At 49.6% G+C, this 15353-nt stretch overlaps 1 protein-coding gene across 1 annotated transcript in view; it reads right to left on the bottom strand.

The window, feature by feature from the left end:
• Window positions 1-15353, bottom strand: part of PIERCE1 (piercer of microtubule wall 1) — a 101174-nt gene that overhangs the window by 17233 nt on the left and 68588 nt on the right. The window contains exon 2 of the mRNA XM_086921046.1: window positions 7118-7196. Within this exon, the coding sequence (XP_086777172.1) occupies window positions 7118-7196 (79 nt within the window). The remainder of the gene's footprint in view (window positions 1-7117; window positions 7197-15353) is intronic.

The raw sequence follows: 15353 nt of genomic DNA on the forward strand, positions 1-15353 counted from the left end.
TTCTTCTAGATTTACTCTGTTTTAGAGGATTTAAGGACTTCTTGTTCACATACTCATTGAACAAGGGCGATGATGAGGCGGTTGGAAAAGGAGGAGTCCAAGATAAAAATAAAGGGAAAAGACAAATTCTTCAAACTCAATCCTGCCCTCAGCGTGAGGACCTGTCTGAGACAGTGTTGGTTTAAAGAAAGTAGAAGGAATAGTACCAGAATGGAATGGGCCTAAGAAACACTGGAACCTACAGGTTTTGCAGCCCACCCTGTCTCACAGCAAGCTTTATGTATATGTTCCATGGTTTTGAAGGATGCATGTACATATTATGGATCTGCTCTTCTGAAAACCATCTACTATCTACAATGGCACTTCCTTTGTTGGCATTCCTACTTGCATCACCATCTCACTACCACCCTACACATGCTGAAGCCACACCAACAATCTACGTCTCTGCAGCTGCAGGTCCTACAATTGCCCAAGGGATTGTCACAGAAACCCTGGCTCCTTCTGCGACACCCGTGAGAGTACAAGAGAATATAAAGGCCTGTCTATCTTTTCTGGCCCCTTCGGGTGGACCACTCCCTGCCTTTACTTGAATGATCCTTTCCCGGGTCCACTATAAAGATAAGAAGGTGTTGAAGAAGATGCTGGTTTTCCGAACATGGAAGCTGCTGCTGTGAATAGTCTCGCCTTAAAAGAGCCGAAGCCTTCCACCTCGGTGTAGAGGTTGTTGGCTCCCCAAGCAAGAGCTGGCAGAGGTCCCAGGTATTGGTGCCACGTATTTTGATGGTGATTACACAACTAATTTGAATAGGTGAGCTGGTGCTGCCTTGGTTCACTGACAATTTGTCAGGGCATGCAGTTGAAATGTGTGGGTACAAGCGTCATCACAGCCCTTCACATTTTCGGCTTCCTTGCAGAAGAGTTTAGTGCGATGTTGCATACTTTTCTACACTCCGTTGTTAATCTCCAGTATGGACTTGGTGCAGTGCTAAATTTGTGCCAGTGGTTTCCGGGGCTCAGCGCCGGCACTAAATTACCAACACCGGCACTTATGACCGTCTGCCACATGATGGCACTCTGTTGTTGAGCTCATCTCTAAATAAAACAAAGTTATTTATTAATTCAATATACATTAAAATGACCAATACTTGCCACCCAAGACGTTCTTCTAGTTTTGTGGGCTTGGAATAGTCTGAAGTGCCGCACTTATAGGAGGCAGTGCGACGTTAGTAGGTGTGTTTGGACTGTCGCCCACAGCACTGGCTGAGACTATGGTTGGTGCAGGATCCTGTGGCCTCCTTGACGAGGGCAGTGGAATATATATTTTTTTTTTACAAATTAAGCACTGCCCTGGTGTCAGATACAGTTAATGGGTGGTGCTTGCTCACTTTCACAGGTACGCAGGCATGAAACGCACTCTGCTGCAATTTTTTCTTGTAACCCATGGTGAGCAGATTAAAAACTTTACACGATTTTGCCTATATTCGCTTCAATCCGCCCCATAATTTTTATTTTAAAGGCAGAATGCAGGTGGAATGGTCTGCAGCAGGTGTTACTTTTCTTTGCAGCGAGGAAGGTGAAGAGTGTGTGCATTTCTCACAAGGAGGAACAAGGCACACTTGTGTGGCCGAGCCGTGTCGCGGGCAGGGAAACATAATTAGCTTAATAGTAATTCCTTTAGGGCAGCTGTACTGCCTGGCCCCTGAGAGCGCTTGAAAGCATCTTCCTCAGCAGGGGGCTTTGCATTACAGTGCCAGGAGCACCCTGCAGACAGGGCCTCTGCTGAGAAGCTTCTTTTCAAGACCACTGTCAGGTACCCGGGCAACTTAATCATCTTAACACAATCACTATTAAGTCTCCTGTATTGCCCTGCCGAGAGTGCTTCTAAAAGCTACTTAATGGAGCTTTGTTTTTTTTCACCTACTGAGCAACGCTGCATCCATGCTGCAGCTGAGAAATAACAACACATTTATCTTGTTTTTAAATTCGTTGGTAAATTTCCTCCACCCGTAATCACTAGCCGTGTCCTACATTGCCTTTCAAACCGAGCAAACTGGCAGACTCTATACGGTATAAAAAGAGCAAGAGGGGTAACCCTCAACTGGAAGAAAGGTGACCACATTAAACCCACCTGCAAGACACTTTACTGTGTCTCAATCAATGTAAGAATCAAAAGCAAGGTTCCATCATCCTGGTGCCTCGTGAGACAGGGTCCCAGTTTACATGCCGAAGCAGGGCAACTAGCGCATTCTGACCTGGGACACCAATCATCGAATTTGTAAAGAGCGCTACTCACCCAGTAGGGTCTCAAGGCGCCAGTAGGGTCTCACGCCGCTTCCTTTATTAGGTCTCGCCTGTCGATGCGCATGCGCATCGAGCAAGCGAGAGTATTGCGACTTATCCACTCTTTATCCACACTGCAAGGAATCGTGGCGATTCCTTGCAGTGCCCGTGACTTTTAAGGTCAATGCGCATGCGCATTGAGCTTATGCGCATGCGCATTGACCTTAAAAGCGTGTGCGCGTGCACGTCCGTCTTTGTTTACCCGCTCCGCCCCCTCCCCTTCCCGCCGTGTCGCATTTCTCCTCCCCCTCCCCTCTCTTCCTTCCGTCTAACGCCGTCTAACTTCCTTCCGCGTAACACCGCCGCCCACCGCGAGCCATGCTCATCTACCGGGCTGCAGGCACACTGATCCTGCCAGTCATTCCCACAGGCCGGTCGCAGCTCCCTCGGTGCCGCCCGTCCTCCAGCTGCAGAGCACAGCGTCACAGGCGCTGACCGGCTCCACAGAGTGCCCGCCTGCACAGGAGCAGCTCACAGCCAGCGGCCTCCCACATCCTCTGCAGGGCGGTCCTTGCCGCTTCCATCTAGGCCGCGGGACAACGCCTGCTTCACATGTACGGTGGCAAGCCTATTTTGTGTGCTCAATCCCCTACGAAGCACAGGTCAGCTTCTCTAAATTCTAATTATTTTGTTTACCGCAGCATATTGCTGTTCATTAGGTGGCAGCCAAAGGAGCTTGCCTAGAGCGCAGCCATCTTCTCGCAAGGCTAGCTCCATCCCTCTGTGTCCGCATATTTACAATAAAATACAAAATAGCCCTTCCCTGCCCTCCGTTTTGTTTCAGCCCTTCCCTGCCCTCAGTGTTGCTTCAGCGCTTCCCTGCCCTCCCTGTTGCTTCCGCCCTTCCCTGCCCTCCCTGTTTCCGCTCTTCCCTGCCCTCCCTGTTGCTTCCGCCCTTCCCTGCCCTCCCTGTTGCTTCTGCCCTTCCCTACCCTCCCTGTACACTGATCCTGCCAGTCATTCCCACAGGCCGGTCGCAGCTCCCTCGGTGCCGCCCGTCCTCCAGCTGCAGAGCACAGCGTCACAGGCGCTGACCGGCTCCACAGAGTGCCCGCCTGCACAGGAGCAGCTCACAGCCAGCGGCCTCCCACATCCTCTGCAGGGCGGTCCTTGCCGCTTCCATCTAGGCCGCGGGACAACGCCTGCTTCACATGTACGGTGGCAAGCCTATTTTGTGTGCTCAATCCCCTACGAAGCACAGGTCAGCTTCTCTAAATTCTAATTATTTTGTTTACCGCAGCATATTGCTGTTCATTAGGTGGCAGCCAAAGGAGCTTGCCTAGAGCGCAGCCATCTTAGCGCAAGGCTAGCTCCATCCCTCTGTGTCCGCATATTTACAATAAAATACAAAATAGCCCTTCCCTGCCCTCCGTTTTGTTTCAGCCCTTCCCTGCCCTCAGTGTTGCTTCAGCGCTTCCCTGCCCTCCCTGTTGCTTCCGCCCTTCCCTGCCCTCCCTGTTTCCGCTCTTCCCTGCCCTCCCTGTTGCTTCCGCCCTTCCCTGCCCTCCCTGTTGCTTCTGCCCTTCCCTACCCTCCCTGTACACTGATCCTGCCAGTCATTCCCACAGGCCGGTCGCAGCTCCCTCGGTGCCGCCCGTCCTCCAGCTGCAGAGCACAGCGTCACAGGCGCTGACCGGCTCCACAGAGTGCCCGCCTGCACAGGAGCAGCTCACAGCCAGCGGCCTCCCACATCCTCTGCAGGGCGGTCCTTGCCGCTTCCATCTAGGCCGCGGGACAACGCCTGCTTCACATGTACGGTGGCAAGCCTATTTTGTGTGCTCAATCCCCTACGAAGCACAGGTCAGCTTCTCTAAATTCTAATTATTTTGTTTACCGCAGCATATTGCTGTTCATTAGGTGGCAGCCAAAGGAGCTTGCCTAGAGCGCAGCCATCTTCGCGCAAGGCTAGCTCCATCCCTCTGTGTCCGCATATTTACAATAAAATACAAAATAGCCCTTCCCTGCCCTCCGTTTTGTTTCAGCCCTTCCCTGCCCTCAGTGTTGCTTCAGCGCTTCCCTGCCCTCCCTGTTGCTTCCGCCCTTCCCTGCCCTCCCTGTTTCCGCTCTTCCCTGCCCTCCCTGTTGCTTCCGCCCTTCCCTGCCCTCCCTGTTGCTTCTGCCCTTCCCTACCCTCCCTGTTGCTTCCGCCCTTCCCTGCCCTCCCTGTTGCTTCCGCCCTTCCCTGCCCTCTGTGCTGCTTCCGCCCCTCCGTGCTGCTTCCGCCCTTCCCTGCCCTCCGTGCTGCTTCCGCACTCCCCCTCACCCTCACTCACCCTCAACCCCTCACCCTCACTCACCCTCAACCCCTCACCCTCACTCACCCTCACTCACCCTCAACCCCTCACCCTCAACCCCTCACTCACCCTCACCCTCACTCACCCTCAACCCCTCACCCTCACTCACCCTCACTCTCACTCACTCACCCTCAACCCCTCATCCTCACTCACCCTCAACCCCTCACCCTCACTCACCCTCAACCCCTCACCCTAACTCACCCTCACCCTCACTCACCCTCAACCCCTCACTCACCCTCACTCACCCTCAACCCCTCAACATCAACCCCTCACTCACCCTCACTCACCCTCACTCACCCTCACCCACCCTCACCCTCCCTCACTCACTCACCCTCACTCACTCTCACTCACCCTCACTCACCCTCACTCTCACTCACCCTCACTCTCACTCACCCTCACTCTCACTCACCCTCACTCTCACTCACCCTCACTCTCACTCACCCTCACTCTCACTCACCCTCACTCACCCTCACTCACCCTCACCCACCCTCACCCTCACCCTCCCTCACTCACCCTCACTCTCACTCACCCTCACTCACTCTCACTCACCCTCACTCTCACTCACCCTCAAACTCACTCACCCTCACTCTCACTCACCCTCACCCTCACTCACCCTCACTCACCCTCACCCACCCTCACCCTCACCCTCCCTCACTCACCCTCACTCTCACTCACCCTCACTCACTCTCACTCACCCTCACTCTCACTCACCCTCAAACTCACTCACCCTCACTCTCACTCACCCTCACTCTCACTCACCCTCACTCTCACTCACCCTCACTCACACTCACCCACCCTCACTCACCCTCACCCTCACTCACCTTCACCCTCACTCACCCTCAACCCCTCACCCTCACTCACCCCCACTCACCCTCAACCCCTCACCCTCAACCCCTCACCCTCCCTCACCCTCCCTCACCCTCAACCCCTCACCCTCACTCACCCTCAACCCCTCACCCTCAATCCCTCACCCACACTCACCCACACTCACCCCCACTCACCCTCACTCACACTCACCCACCCTCACTCACCCTCACCCTCACTCACCCTCACTCACCCTCACCCTCACTCACCCTCACTCACCCTCACCCTCACTCACCCTCAACCCCTCACCCTCACTCACCCTCAACCCCTCACCCACCCTCAACCCCTCACCCTCACTCACCCTCAACCCCTCACCCTCAACCCCTCACTCACCCTCACCCTCAACCCCTCAGCCTCACCCTCACTCACCCTCAACCCCTCACCCTCACTCACCCTCACTCACCCTCAACCTCATGCTAAAGATTTACAAAAAAAACCATAAACAATTCTAAAAGCACTAACTCTAATGCTGCGAGACCTATTGCATTTCTAATGCTTGTTTTGAAAAAGGTGCCAGGGCCTCAGTAGTATTCGTAGGCACCGGAGCTTCAAACACTGGCCACCCTTCAGATGAGCGATTGGTTCTGAGCCGCAGTTCTGCATCTACACACTCAGGGTGTGGGACAGAGTCCACATCAACCTCAGATCAAATCCTACCTCCTCCACTTCAGAAATATATTGAAAACATATCTCTTTAAAGAGTGCTAAAGCCATGATTTCCCAGAGATAGACTACAAATGTTAGAAATAATACATTTTTTATACCGTTTTGTTGAATGGGTTGTTAATATATGTAAAAGTCATTATTAGATTTTTTGCCATATGAAAATGCAATTCGAATTCTGCAAATATTCGTATTGATAACTCTTGTTCTGTGCAGAATTGAATGATATTTTCCTAAACACAATTTACATATTAAAACGTCAATAATTTTCGCTTTCCGGTTTCCTTCATCTATACTTTATAAAATTTACGCTTTTAAAAAATGATTTATCTAAATTATTGCTGATGAAAGAAGTTTCGTTTTTAAGTCGCTATTGAATTCACCATTCTTGCCACAAGTATGGACTAGATTAGAAATAAAGGCCCCTCACTCATATCCTCCATCTCTATGTTTAGTACCCTCAGCGTACTATGTTTTGGGCTTAGGTAAACCTTCAACTAAAGCACTTCAAGCCAAACACCATTTCCTCACACCACATAAACGTTTGTGCTCCATCAGATTCCTCTGGTCAGCAGTTTCTGGTGCATCTTTCTGAATATTATCTCAGCTTTTTCAACTATCTTTTTCAATTGTGTGTGGCTTGACCCGTGTATGAAGTGACAACACGAATATTCTTTCTTTCATTAAATTATAAAAAACAACATGCCTTTATTCTTATGTGTCACGTTATTTTTAATAACACATACGATTAAAGATTGGTTTGTTCATTGAAACTTCCACTTTTTTGCGAAAAATGGAGCAGATGTAAAAATAGATACAGGTGACTGAATTGTATTGGTTAAGGAACAGAGATTGCTGGTACCACAATCAAAATTGTCCTCACTAGGGCTCATAACCTCTATTGATTGATGACCGACGGCGAATATAGGAGGGAAGGTGAAACAAATCTAACTTACAGGCATTTCGTGGATTGTTGGCGGTCGGCTTCCATAGGTCTGGTTGCTTGTCTTGTACAGAGGATGAACTTGTTTTGTGCTGAAAAAGTTAAAGAAGAAGATACACATTTGCAACTTGAAGACTGAAAGCAAGTTTCATTGATGCAGTCTTGTGTTTTAACATACCAATGTCCTTGAGCAGTACATAAACACACATGCAGGTTTTGTGGAGCAAAATAAATGCATAAGAGTAGGTGAAGTGTAATGCAGCAAACACTTTGCATCTCAGCTCTGGACATATTCAATATCATGATTGACAAGCATTTACAATGCAACGGTCTCGCCTTTGCAAAAGTTAGAGCTATTGGCATTGTAAATGTCCTACTTTTTATTTATATGTTGGTGTTGAAAACATATAAATAAATGGCATTGTCATCTATAATGGCAATAGCTTAATCTCTTGCCAATGTGAGACATATTACATTGCATTTTGCTGCTTGTGCAAGAAAATTGTGGGGTGCAGGACGAGATGCAACAGGATGCATGCATATTCCTCTAACAAGAAAAGCAATAGTGCTGGTGTTTGACTTTCTCCAGTATTACATCTTTCATAGATTCACATGCTTGTATCTTCCCCGTCGTCATGGTGGGAGTCTCACGGTAACAGAATGACCAAGCAGTATCATAGAGAAGAAAACTGCATAGAAAATCCCCATAGGGGCTGTATTATTTGGTAACCAGACCATTTCTTTGTTTTGGTCCAAAAGCTAGCCAATCAGAATTGCTGCCCTGCCCTCACACTCCCCAGCAGCAGCTTCCTGCCTCAGATTTCCAACCGCCTTCGTGTGAGAAAGGAGTCTCCCTGAGCTCTGCTCAGTTTTCTTCTGTTTCCTGTGTGAACTTTTGACCCTTTGGGAATCTGTTTACCGCCTTCTACCTTGAGGTATTGTGTGTATTCTTTTTGCTTAAGATGGCTGAAAGCTCTAAGAAGAGGCTGTTCAGGCCATGCAGATCCTGTGGGAAGGCCAGACTCTTCTCTGAGGACCCACATGAGGACTGCCTTTATTGCCTCTACCCTAAACACCTGGTGAAGTCCTGTAAGCTTTGTAGAAAATTTTCTGACAAAACTAAGCGTGACAGGGAGGCAAGATTACTGTTGTGGCTTCAGAAGAAGAAGGCCACTCCAGGCACAGATTCTGAGGAAGAATCTTCTCACCCCACTCCTAAGAAAAGGAAGGCCTCTGTTTCTGTGGAGAAAGTGGAGCCTAAAAGGGGTAAATCTGAAGAAAAATTGGCATCATCTCTTCCTATTACTCCTCTGGGGAAGCAGTCTAGTCTTAAAGGTCCTGGATCTGCACCTTCTACCAGTTCGATGGTTTCTGCTCATAAGTCTGTGGTGAAACCTTTGATTCAGTCATCTTCAGCTTCATCTAAGGCTGCGTCGACGACCACGACGTCTACGGCAACGACATCGATGAGTAGGATGTCTCTGTCAGGCCCGTCGACGACGACGACAACGACGACTTCGTCGACGACAGGTTCGATGCCCCGAATGTCGACGGGGGTCCCGTCGACGAAGGTCCCGTCGACGAAGGTCCCGTCGACGAAGGTCCCGTCGACGAAGGTCCCGTCGACGAAGGTCCCGTCGACGAAGGGTCCGTCGACGAAGGTTCCGTCGACGACAGTCCCGTCGACGAAGGTCTCGTCGACGAAGGTCCCGTCGACGATGGTCCCGTCGACGGAGGTTCCGTCGACGATGGTCCCGTCGACGATGATCCCGTCGACGGTGGTTCCGGCGACGAAAATCTTACTTTCGACGGCTAAAGCTTACAGTTCTCCTCAATCAAAGACCATGATCTCCATACGCTCTTTTCAGTCGACAAGAGGTGCGGCTACCATCAGTAAGTCCGCGGAATTCACCTCTTGGACAAAGATCTCTCCATTGCCGCCATCATCGCTGTTGGAGCAGGATTCGGAGGGAGAGGAGTCCTCAGGTGCTGCCTACAGCCCCTCTCAGCTTCAAATAAAAAGTCAGGATACGGATGAGGAGGAAACCTTTTCCTTCAAGGACAGGCCACAATCTGCCAGATATGAATCATTCCAGGAATCTGGTGCCTATGAAGACGAAGAAGAGCAGCACGAGGACTCACGGGAGGAGGAACGTCAGGAGACAGTTTCCATACCTCTCACCCTTGTGTCTGACCTTAGACTGATGCTGAACGACTACTATCGTCGCTTCCCGGAGGCGAACTCATCGCAGCCAGCTACGCTCACGCCTCCCACGCAGACGCCTAAGCAGGCACCTGCCCCGCAAAATCAGGGAGTTCAATCTCCGCAGGTGGTTACCATTAGGGATGACCTAACGGACTCTGAGGAAGATGAAGAGCCCGAAGATGGAGAGCTAGTCCATGATGCCTCGGGCAAGGAATGGGACGAGTACGTTTTGCCTTCAGCTGCATCGCCTGAACCACTCAAATCTACCTCCCCTCCTCAGGACATCGGAGGCTTCCACGATATCATGGAAAGGGCGGCCAAGAGATTCAGTCTGGAGGTGGACGTACAGGAAACGGATTGTTTCTTGTACGATTTCAAGGACGATAACAAGAAGTCACTCCGCTCACTACCTATTATCCCGCATTTATGGGAGGAAGGCCTCAGGATTCTAAAAACACCAGCCTCCATAGCGGTTTCAGTTCCGCGAATTGAAAAGAAATACAGAGCTCCAGAATCTACGGCAGCCTGCCTCATTGGTCATCCCAGGCCGGAATCGGTGGTGACACAGGCGGCGCAAAGAAACTCAAAAAACCCGGTGGCTACGTCACTTGTGCCACCAGACAAGGAAGGGAGGAGAATGGATGGAGCGGGTAAGAGGTTTGCGGTCATGGCAGCCTCTACCATTAAAGCGGCGAATGCGATGGCTCTGCTAGGCCGCTACAACAGGCAGATATGGTCAGATCTGGCCCCCATCTTATCGGCGCTTCCAGAGGATCGAAAGGAAGAAGCGGCAGCCCTTCTCAAGGAAGGAGCAAAATCAGCAGCTGAGTCTATCGACATCGCCATGGATGTTTCGTCCCTAGGCTTCAGGCAAATGGCAGGGGTGGTCTCGCTTCGCAGACAGGGCTGGCTAAAGGCGACCTCTTTTCGACCAGAAGTGCAGGCGAAGATTGTCGATATGCCCTTCGATGGTGAGAACCTGTTTGGGAAACATATCGATGAGGCTTTGCAAGGCATAAAGTCAGACACTGATACGGCTAGAGCGCTGGGATCTCTCCAGCAGGGAAGGTTTCAGTCCTTTCGGAAGAGGGGCGCAAGAGGACAGTTTAACCAACGATCCTCTTTTCAATCTAACCGATATCAGCCGTACAGTCAGCAGGGATATCGTCAGTTTAACTCCAACAACCAGTACAGGTCCTCCAACTCCTCTTACCAACAACAGTCCAGAGGTAAATCCAACGCCAGGGGGAAAAATCAGCAGTCTAATAGACGTCAATGATTTCAGGCAGGCGCTCCCCACAATACGGATCCCGGACAACGACCACTATCTGTCTCAATACTACGCCAACTGGATGTCCATAACATCGGACAGATGGGTCCTGGACGTCATCAGCAGGGGCCACACACTGGAATTTGTGGAAATACCACCGGACCACCCTCCAGTGCTCAGGCCCAACCATCATCGCAAAGAAATGCAGATGGAAGTTCTCTCGCTCCTACAAAAGGGAGCCATAGAGGAAGTACCACAGCATCTCAGAGGGAGAGGCTTCTATTCACATTTCTTCCTCATCAAAAAGAAACAGGCCCAGAAATGGAGACAGGTATTGGACCTGAGGGATCTCAATCATTACATAAAAAAGATACCCTTCAGAATGTTGTCGTTGCAGGAGATCTTGCTCATGTTAAAGGGCAAAGACTACTTAGCGTCCTTGGATCTCATGGATGCGTACTTCCATATTCCCATCCATCGGAAGCACAGGAAGTATTTGAGGTTTGCTGTGGAGAGTCGCCACTTCCAGTTCAAGGTCCTGCCGTTCGGACTCAAATCAGCCCCGAGGGTATTCACCAAATGCATGGCCCCGGTGGCGGCCCACTTAAGGCTACAAGGCCATTACATCTACCCATACCTGGACGACTGGCTGGTGACAGGTCCATCTTTCAGGGACGCAGCGGAAGCTCTACAGAACTGCGTCCGGTTGTTTCAGCGTCTAGGCCTGAGAACAAACCTGGAGAAGTCCTCGCTGACTCCGGCCCAGGGCATACAATTCTTAGGGGCATGGATATGCACCAAAGAGGGAAAAGCCTATCCTTCCAAAGATCGGATCAGAAAGATCAGAGGACTGACGACTTCTCTACAAGCAAAAAAGTCCACTTCCGTGAGGATTTACAAGTCCATGTTGGGGATGATGTCATCCTGCATCCCGTTGGTGCCAAACTGTCGTCTAAGGATGAGACCTTTGCAGGAACAACTCGACGAGCAGTGGGTACAGGCCAGCGGAACCTTCGAGGATCGCATTACCATCACGACCAGTATGAAGGTGGCCATGTCATGGTGGAAGATCCTAAAAAACCTAAACCAGGGACTGAGTTTCATTCCTCGGGATCACGACTTCGTGATGACGACGGACGCTTCACTGAAAGGATGGGGCGCGCATCTTCAAGAGCTGGAGATTCAGGGCCTTTGGTCAGATTGGGAAGCTCAGCTTCACATAAACATGTTGGAGCTCAAGGCAGTATTCCTAGGGCTTCAAGCTTTCCTTCCCAGAATACGTCAGTCGTCAGTACTGATTCAAACAGACAGCACCACGTCCATGTTCTACCTGCTGAAACAGGGCGGGACGAGATCCAAACAGCTGTCAGCACTGGCGCAAAGGATCTGGAAGTGGCTCATATCCAACGAAATCTCGATCCAAGTCCAGCATATACAGGGAGTCCTCAACACTCGGGCGGACGCCCTGAGCCGCACTTCCAATGCGACACACGAGTGGGAACTTCACGACACTCAGATTTGCATTCTGTTCCAAAGGTGGGGCACTCCCACATTAGATTTGTTCGCGACTCAAAGCAATTCAAAGTGCACTCACTTTGCGTCAAGGTACCGTCAACAGGGATCCATGGGAAATGCATTCCTCTTGGACTGGACGGGAAGGTTTGCATACGCGTTCCCTCCGTTCCCGTTGATTCCGCGCATCCTGCGCAAGATGAGACTGGAACCGTGCCGGATCATAATGATTGCTCCAGCCTGGCCAAGGCAGGCGTGGTTTTCAGACCTCCTTCAATTGTCGAGGGGCGACAACATCCAGCTACCGACATTTCAAGACCTCATCTCCATGGAGAAAGGCCAGATTCTGCATCCGGATCTACGCTCTCTAAAGTTGTCCGCATGGAACCTCACGAGCGTGAATTTCAGGACCTAACTATTTCGCAAGAGTGCAGGCATATCCTCTCACAAGCGAGAGCTGTATCCACGAACAAAACATATACAGCAAAATGGACCCGGTTCTGCCACTGGTGCAACAGACAAAGCTTGCACCCTTTCGAGGTTCAGCCTGAGGGTATCCTACCTTACCTGCTCTTACTATCAAAGTCAGGCCTTTCGCATGCTTCAGTCAAGGTGCACTTAGCAGCAATATCAAGATTCAGGCGAAAGCCAAACGAACCATCTCTCTGGTCATCCAGAGTAATAAAGGAATTTATCAAGGGACTTTTTCGAGTCTTTCCACCCATCCAACGACCACCTGTACCGTGGCACCTGAATACAGTGCTATCACAGCTTATGAGGCCACCCTTTGAGCCCATACATAAGACAGACTTGCAGTTCCTGTCCTGGAAAACAGCCCTCCTTCTCGCCTTAACATCTGCAAGGAGGGTTAGCGAGATCCAGGCCTTTTCAGTGGAGGAACCCTTCTTACAATTCCGTCAGGACAGGGTTATATTGAGAACTAATCCTACCTTTATTCCCAAGGTGGCGACGTCTTTTCACCTGAACGAACCCATTATTCTACCTACTTTCTTCAGCAAGCCCTCATCGGAGGCAGAAAGAGCCTTACACTCTCTAGACATTTCAAGATGCCTAAAGTTCTACATTGAGAGGACAAAGCCGTTCCGTAAGTCCAAGCAATTGTTCATCGCATTTGAAGGGCAGAGAAAAGGTCTTTCATTGTCGAGACTGAGTATTGCTAGATGGATATCCTCAGCTATCCTGAAATGTCATGACAAAGCGGGGAAGCCGCTACATTCTAAAGTGCAGGCGCATTCAACGAGGAAGATGGCAACCTCGATGGCCTTGTTCGCAGGAGTGGCACTGCCAGATATCTGCAGGGCAGCAACGTGGAAGAGTGTCCACTCGTTCACAAAACACTACTGTCTGGACACTGCGTGGAAGGAGGACACGGCAGTGGGTCAAGCTGTTCTGAAGCGTCTATTCCAGTAAGGTATGGCCTAATGGCATATTGTTTTTTGCTATACAGTACTTTGATGTGTAATTACATGCATTTATAGTATTGCTGATGTTTTTCATAGCTATTATTAGGTCATTGCTTTGCGGCAGAGCTTCCTTCTAGGTTCTGTCCTGGAAACGCTACGGATATGGTGAGCACTGCTTACTACTCTGATACAAGCATGTGAATCTATGAAAGATGTAATACTGGAGAAGGAATTAGTTACTTACCTGTACACTATAGTTCTCCAGTATTATCTTTCATAGATTCACATGCGCCCGCCCGCCTCCCCGTTTCTCAGGCAGATCTTGTTCTCGGAATTTATCCTTGTCTCTCACTCGGGGACGGAAATCTGAGGCAGGAAGCTGCTGCTGGGGAGTGTGAGGGCAGGGCAGCAATTCTGATTGGCTAGCTTTTGGACCAAAACAAAGAAATGGTCTGGTTACCAAATAATACAGCCCCTATGGGGATTTTCTATGCAGTTTTCTTCTCTATGATACTGCTTGGTCATTCTGTTACCGTGAGACTCCCACCATGACGACGGGGAAGATACAAGCATGTGAATCTATGAAAGATAATACTGGAGAACTATAGTGTACAGGTAAGTAACTAATTCCTTATTAAGTGTGAGGGGGTAGAGGAAGAGGTGCGGGTATCCTCTATGGGAGTGTGGGGGGGGGGGGGAAATTGTGCAGTTATCTGTTTTTAGTTTCTCTGAGATATATAACATTCGAAATGAGGCCTAGATGCTTAAATGTGACCACTACGCGCTCTCCAAGAGACGTTTTAGATACGCAAAACAGTTCTATTCTTTGGTTGTCTCTAGAACAATCACTTGGACTAGAATATATGACTGTAAAATTGATATTTAGTTCAGAAATGTTTCAGTGTCCTGACGGGTAAGTAAAGTGTACTAGAGAGTAGTAGAGAGTGTGTAGTAGTAGTACAGAGTAGTCAGTGTGTAGTATAGAGTGAGTGGCAGAGAATAGTAGAGAGTAGCGAGTGTGTAGTAGCGAGTGTGTAGTAGAGAGTAGAGAGTGTGTAGGTGAGAGTAGTATATTGAGTAGTAGACAGTGTGTAGTAGAATAGTAGAGTGTGTGTAGTAGAACAGTATAGTGTGGGTAGTAAAGAGTGTGTAGTAGAGAGTGTGTAGTAGAGAGTGAGTAGTAGAGAGTGACTATCGTCTGTATTTGGTACCGTGACATGGTGGCGTCTGATCCACCTCATACAATATTGGTGTTGTGTGGTATCTTGCTATGTGTCCTGGATCATGTCACAGTGGTACTGTGTTAACACACCTACTGCATGCATATGCATCAGTGTAGGGTTTTTGTACCGGGGAACAAAGGTGATTTAACCACAGTCTTATACATGAGTTATTGCACTAGTGCATGAGTGGAGTATTTATTTCCTGTGTATGACAAAAAGTCTGGTTTCAATTATGGTAGTTGCATCACATTGCTGTTGTCACTGCAGCAATTGTGCCAGATGGAGACTTGATTAATGAATAGCATGCTTGCTATGATTGGGCTAATCTGTGCATGGTTGGGCCTCACCAAAGACGTATGCAAGCCTGAGAAGTCCTAAATTGCTAGATGTGGGAAGGTGAGATGGATACAGGAGCAGGTGTCACCGCTGCCAATTAGGAGCTGCATCTGATCCCAACAGGGTAAGTGTGGGAAGAGCAACATTTCAAATTTACCTATAAAAATGTACGTGCAAAGTCTCAGGACACACAAGTTTTGAGTGCTGTGAAAAGTGGTCGCCGGCTATGCAGTGAATGTGCTTCAGGGCGGCATACCAGAGGTTTGCTGTTTGTACAG

This window comes from Lissotriton vulgaris, chromosome 5 (genome assembly GCF_964263255.1).
Source record: "Lissotriton vulgaris chromosome 5, aLisVul1.2, whole genome shotgun sequence".
Classification (NCBI taxonomy): domain Eukaryota; kingdom Metazoa; phylum Chordata; class Amphibia; order Caudata; family Salamandridae; genus Lissotriton; species Lissotriton vulgaris.